General features: G+C 30.3%; 1 protein-coding gene across 11 annotated transcripts in view; it reads left to right on the forward strand.

The window, feature by feature from the left end:
- Positions 1-4052, forward strand: part of LOC127711762 (uncharacterized) — a 135151-nt gene extending 131099 nt beyond the window's left edge. For all 11 annotated transcript variants that reach the window (XM_052217874.1, XM_052217879.1, XM_052217882.1 and 8 more), the window contains one exon: positions 332-4052. In XM_052217874.1, the coding sequence (XP_052073834.1) occupies positions 332-482 (151 nt within the window). In that variant the 3' untranslated portion in view covers positions 483-4052. The remainder of the gene's footprint in view (positions 1-331) is intronic.
- Positions 4053-6829: the final 2777 nt, after the last annotated feature.

Here is a 6829-nt window from a genome sequence, read left to right on the forward strand (position 1 = left end):
TGTGAAATTCATATATTTTTAACATTATAGGTAAGTACCCTCTGCCCCCATTCCTCAACACTCTTCAACTACTTACAATCAAATAATGATAAAAGTTGCTGAAATAAAGAAGATTTGATCTCTTTCTCAGGAGATAAGTCTTTAAATGAAGATTCCAATTTTTGGGACTCAAATGATGAACATCTGCAGAAGCAGTAAACGATATATATTCTGCAGTAATTTTTGACAAGTTGTAAAATCAGAATAGATATTTTGAAAAATTCAAACACAGTGTGCAAAATGAAAAAGTTCATGTTGTGTATATAACCTATTTGTTTTGTTTTTTTTGCAGAAAATATGCAGACATTGCTCCATTATTAGATGTTGATGATATGGTTAAAATGCAGAAACCAGATTGGAAATGTGTTTTTACATATGTACAGAGCTTCTACCGAAAACTCAACGATCATCCTAGAAACGGCACAGGAAACAAAGAGCAATAAATAAACTGCAATTTTGATTCAGGAATTCAACCCTGTCATGATTACTCTATGGATGGCAAAATGTGGACACAGTTAAATGCTCAACATCTTTGATTGTTTATGAGAATATAACATTTTGCAATCTCTATGTTTTTCTGTTTTCATGAAAGGGTTCATTCATTCTCTGTGTTACATTGATATTTAGAAGGCAATAATTTTTATTCAAAAGACTGATATTATTGTAGGAAGAAGTCCGAGGTTTCCCATTCGGAACAATTTTTATTTATCAGATTATAGTCTGTGATTTAATATGTACTTTTTGTTAAAGATTTATATGATTATTTTTCTGTTTTAAGTGAACATATATAAAATACATATCCCTTGGGAAAAGTCGAATGGGAACCAACAAATTTTTTATGTAGATTTTCACATGATTATGATCATGCAAGTGGGACAGGGGTCAAAATCATTTAGTTCATGCCGAAATCTTTTAAGTTGGCAGGTATTGATATCAGATAATGGAACCAAACTCAATTGGTTCAGTATTTTTATGAAAATTATGTTATTTCTTAGTATTTTTTAGAACTAAAAAATATACAGAATTACTGCCATGTTTTAATCACTTTCATTACTTGTCTGTAATTACCTTGAATATTTCTAGACAAGACATATTTGTGGTAGTTTTTATGAGATAAACAATAACCAAAATTTACAGAATTGTTTTGAAAGCAGTTCTCATTATTAATACCTTTTTAACTGAGAAGGAAGGTTAAGATTGTAAAGGCCATTTCTTTTGGCTCAGTGTTTTATTTTTATCTCAATTATGTGCCAAATCTATGCTCATATACAGGTTGTATAATTGAAATAGACAAAAATGCAGAATTTGTAAACATTGACACCCAAGCATGTAGTTGAATTTAGATGACCGCACTGGATTCTATGCATTTTGCACAATGTAGAAAAAGTGGAATTTTCTTGTGGGTTCAAATATATAACGGTTTTATCCGTTTTTATGGACTTTCACTTTTTGAATTTGCCTTGGAGTTCAGTATTTTTGTTATAATTTTTTTTATAACAACAGTAACATATATACTATTTGCTTTGCATGCTTTGGTATAAGAAAGGAGGAAAAAAGATATGGTTATTTGTGTAAATATATACTATTTACTTTATTATTTAAGAAAAAGAACATAAATATGGTGCATACAAATTTGTGTATGTGAAATGACAGATTGATGTAATGTAATATATGATTTGTTCAGTAATTATGATCTCTATACTTACTATGCAGATTGGGTTGTTTCAATATATTGTATGATTATGGTTTAATATTATCCACTAGTCAATGCATTTTAAAGATAATTTTAGGGAAATAGTATTAATCAAGTTAGATATTATTAAAAAAAATAAACCAATTTGTATATAAGCAGGCTCCTTCAAAAGCAAATTATTTTCAAGATTTTTAAAGAATATTCTGTGTAATAATAGTTTTCACTATAGAAAATTATCACCATATAAAGATATTACAGTTAATATGTATCGGAAGCAAACTTTTACTTAGTACATATTAATCTATAGATTTCTTGGTGGATGTGTCCAAAATATATTTTTTTCAAAATCATTCATGCAGACTGTTTTCTGGGATTGATCTTACAAATCTGCACATACCCATGCATATCAAGCTATGCAATATATCATTAAGATATATATCTCTCTATTTTGCAATATATATTTATAGTGTAGAACCTCAGGGTCTTTTGCAATATTTTTATTTTTCGTCGTTTTATTATACTTTTAATTCTAGTTTTATTCTGCTAGCATTTTTGTCCAAAAAAAGATTTCTATAGGACTTATCTTTCAGATTTAAAACGCCTTTGGGTCAGTTTTTTATATACATTTAAAATGCAGCTCTCACCTTCTCTGTTGTTCTCTCCAGGCACTGCTGCTTTGTCCACCAATAAAAACTGGCCACCATATTATAGCCAAGAGTGCTGAAAGTTGCATTAAACATCAACAATCAATCAATCAATCAAACCAAATTGTTCTGTACTGATTTCGTAGTGAACAAATGTATAAACTTTACTGCCAACAGCACTTCATTAGGTGAAGATGCCATCTGTTTTTTGTTTAAACTTGATTTGCTTCCACAAAAACAACAATATTTTCATGATGAAAATTGAAAATTTAAAGGTCAAAACGACATAAGATTATTGAGAAACTGCATAGGTTTATCGAGAAACGACATAGGATTTTCAAGAAACCGCATAGGATTGATTATCCAGAAATATTTATGTGATTATGAAATCCAAATATTTATTTGCAATTATTATTGTGACATTTTTCTGTGTATAAAGCAATGTACTTAAAGAGTTGTATATTTAAAGCATATATATATATTCGTGTAGATTTGTTTATATAGGTCAGGTGACCATAAACTCACCAAGTATAGTTTTCTGTCTTTCATATATCATAATGGTTAACCTGATATAGATTCCAAGGAATGTTTTATTAAGCTTATCCTATCTTGTGTCTCTCTGTATTTTTACATATCTATTTATAAAATAAGTTCATGTAAAATCTACCATCTTATTTCAATATTGTAGAATTTTACAGATTTGTTAAAGGTTGGTAGATTCTTTTATATTTTTAGAAAAATATTTTAAGAATGTATTTTACTGGGAAAAAAAGCTATGCAATATTTATATTTCTGTGACTGGTACTTGGTCCAACCTTGTTGTTTGTGAGCTAGCAACGCAGTTTGAATGAGAAACTTAAAGTAATAGTTGGTAACTGTAAAAGATTCCACATTATCAGCTATAGTTGGTATCTGTAATAGACTATTACAAAGACAAGCTCTGATATAAGCACAATTGGAATGTATATAATACTGTATAGCGGTTTATTTTTGTGGAGTATAAATTTCTCAATTTCTACGGCCAAATCAGTTTGCAAGGTTTTATTTTCGATTTTTTTCCTCCTGATTTTGATCTTATTTGAAGATCAAATATACAGGAGGGAACAATTTAAAGATTTAATATAAATCGTGATATTAGTGAAAATAAAGGTGCTATGAACCTCTTGTTTAATACTGGTAGAAAATATAGAACATGTCAGATTTTCCAAAAACCTTCAAAATTTTCCTGAAAGTTAACTCCATTGAATTTTCTGGAACTTTGCAAAACAACTGGAATGAGTTATCTCCCTTGTAATCTCCAGGAACTTTACAAAACAGCTGGAATAAGGTATCTCCTTTGGAGTCTCCTGGAACTTTGCAAAAACAGCAAGTTTGGACCATAACTTTTATTTTTAAATCTTAACACATGTATGTATACACACCTAGTTCATTAGACTATTTTTATATTGTACATGTATCTCTGCTTTTAAAAAAGCAAATAAGACCTCAGTGTTTATCTACTCTAACCACACATAGCTTGCCATATTTTAACATTACATTTTGTTTATATTTTCTGCATTTATTTGTTATGTGTACTCTGTTGTAGGTTGATTATTTTGCTTTAATATTATTTTTTAAGATTTTTTTGAATGAACATAAATATTGAAGAAATTGATAATAAACAAGTGATAAAAATATTAATTTTGTTTTCTTTATTTGGGGTCATTACGGTGTATCTCCCAAATAATTTATCCCTTTCTTTCAATCCTATACATTTTCACCTTTTTCTACAGAATATTACATGTACTTTATCTCAGAAAGTCACAAAGTAACTTATATGGTTTTTTTCAATATTCGTTTGCAGTTCCACATACCTTGCAAAATTGCATAAATATCGGTGATATCACCAATTTACCTACCTGTCACTATTTTTAGATATTGATAAAAAAAAATGAAAAGATGTTGGTTTCTGTCAATCAGAAATCAAACAAATGACATTAAGAAAGTCATCTAGATGTCAATATACGGTCTTAAACACAAATACATCAACCCCAATGACACAAAGAAAGTCATTTAGATGTCAATATACGGTCTTAAACACAAATACATCAACCCAATGACACAAAGAAAGTCATCTAGATGTAAATATACGGTCTTAAACACAAATACATCAACCCAATGACACACAGTAAGTCATCTAGATGTCAATATGCTGTCTTAAACACAAATACATCAACCCAATGACACAAAGAAAGTCATCTTAGATGTCAATATACGATCTTAAACACACACACCAACCCAATGACACAACGAAAGTCATCTAGATGTCAATATACGGTCTTGAACACAAATACATCAACCCAAATGACACACAGAAAGTCATCTAGATGTCAATATACGGTCTTAAACACAAATACATCAACCCAAATGACACAAAGAAAGTCATCTAGATCATTCCAATGAAATAAAGACAATTTAATGTCAATACACCATGTAACAATGAGACATCAACCTAAATACATAAAGAACGACATCAACAGGTCAATATATGGTTTATGGATGACCCATTGACAAATGACACATGGAAAGACATCTACAGGTCAATATATGGTCCAACAATGAGAAATCAACTCAATGACATAAAGAAAGACAACTAGAGGTCAATATATGGTCTAATGATGAGACATTATCCCAATGACACATGTCAAGAAAGACATCTAGAGGTCAATATATGGTCTAATGATGAGACTTTATCCCAATGACACATGTCAAAGAAGACATCTAGAAGTCAGTATATAGTCTTTAAACAGGAGACATCACCTCAATGACATAAAAAGAAAGACATTTAGAGTCTATTTATGGTCTAATATTGAAACATCAACCCCATGACATATAGAACGACATTTAATGGTCAATAAACAGTTTTTAACAAGGAGACACTAACCCAATGACACAAAGAAAGACATATAGAGGTCATAAACAGTCATTTACAAGGAGACACGAACTCAATGACACTAAGAAAGACATTTAAAAGTCAATATACGTTCTTTAATCTTTGACCAGGAGACACCTAAAGGTAGATTAGACTTTAACAATAGACACATTTCTACAATTTTTCAAGCGCTAAATTATCAGAAGTCTAGACCAGTGGTTAATAGATTAATAAAGACTTTAAAAGATCTACCATAATACCTATAGGGCTAAAACATTTAGACAGTGTGGGAGCATTTCACTGTCTTTGGTAATAGCAGCAAATCTTTCCAGATATTTAATGAAATAAGCAAACTGTAATCAATTTATGCAAGAATTGTGATACTTTTATCTGAATAATGAAATTTGTGTAATTTAATCTTATAACTATTTTTTCAATACACATTTTTTTAATGATTAAACTTTTTAAAACTTTCTTTTGTAAGGGGGAGATAACTCAGATGATAAAATCTTATCATGGAAAGTAATTACGGTTATTTGAAATGGTTCATTAGAAAAGCACTTTTTATTTTGATTATGTAGGAGTATATTTAATAATGTGCTATTGGTCATTACGTAACAGGATGCATGTTTTTAATTTATTTTTTTAAATACTTATTTTAGCATTTGAATACGATCGTGTTCTATAGAGGCATTGTGCTGCCCATGACGTAATCATTGAGAAGGTGCATTGATTTTTAAGTTTTTTGTTTCTCGTTGTATGTATGGCAAATTAAACCAAGTTTTAGATAAACTCATCATGGATACCAGGATTAAAACTTTGTACGTCAGACGCGCTTTACGTCTTTAAAAGACTAATCAGTGACGCTTGAATCAAAAAAGTTAAAAAGGCCAAATACGAAGTTGAAGAGCATTGAGGACCCAGATTCACCTTTCGTCGTATTCCCTGGTAGATGGGTTTCTGATGTATGTTATTTGAACTTTATCACCGGTGTTGAAACGTAAAGGTTTTCGTCAATCTTTGTTTAAGGTTTAACTATTTTTTTGGCCAATAGATTTTCCATCACTGATTTGTCTCTTTAGATTGGGTGACTTTACCGGCGCCATACCAATTGTTATATGGAAGGTTTGGTTGGAACTACCAGCAAATTTCTATAGATTGTCTATGTAATCATACGATTGTTTGTCTGTAAAGTATCTGTATATATTTGATATGATGGTGTTACCCTCTCCGCGCAGATGACATTGACTGCCGTATTCTGTGCAAACAAATGTTAAATGTTTTTTTTTCTGTTTTAGCATTGTAGCAACAGACTTGGCTATGAGTTCTTGATCTTTGTCCGTTTTTATTCTGCATGTTTTGTGATCTTCCTTATGATCTCTCAGTGCAGTAAAAAATAGATTCACCTTTCTAATTTTTCAAAGGTCTTAGCCATAGATGATCATATATACTTGGTGAATATATCAGTGACCACTAAAATGAAGTTATAACCATTGTTGTATTTGGCAAAATTGGACATATCTTTCAGATCAGCATCCAATC

The sequence above is a fragment of the Mytilus californianus genome, unplaced genomic scaffold, assembly GCF_021869535.1.
Source record: "Mytilus californianus isolate M0D057914Y unplaced genomic scaffold, xbMytCali1.0.p SCAF_8, whole genome shotgun sequence".
In the NCBI taxonomy this organism is placed as follows: Eukaryota; Metazoa; Mollusca; class Bivalvia; order Mytilida; family Mytilidae; genus Mytilus; species Mytilus californianus.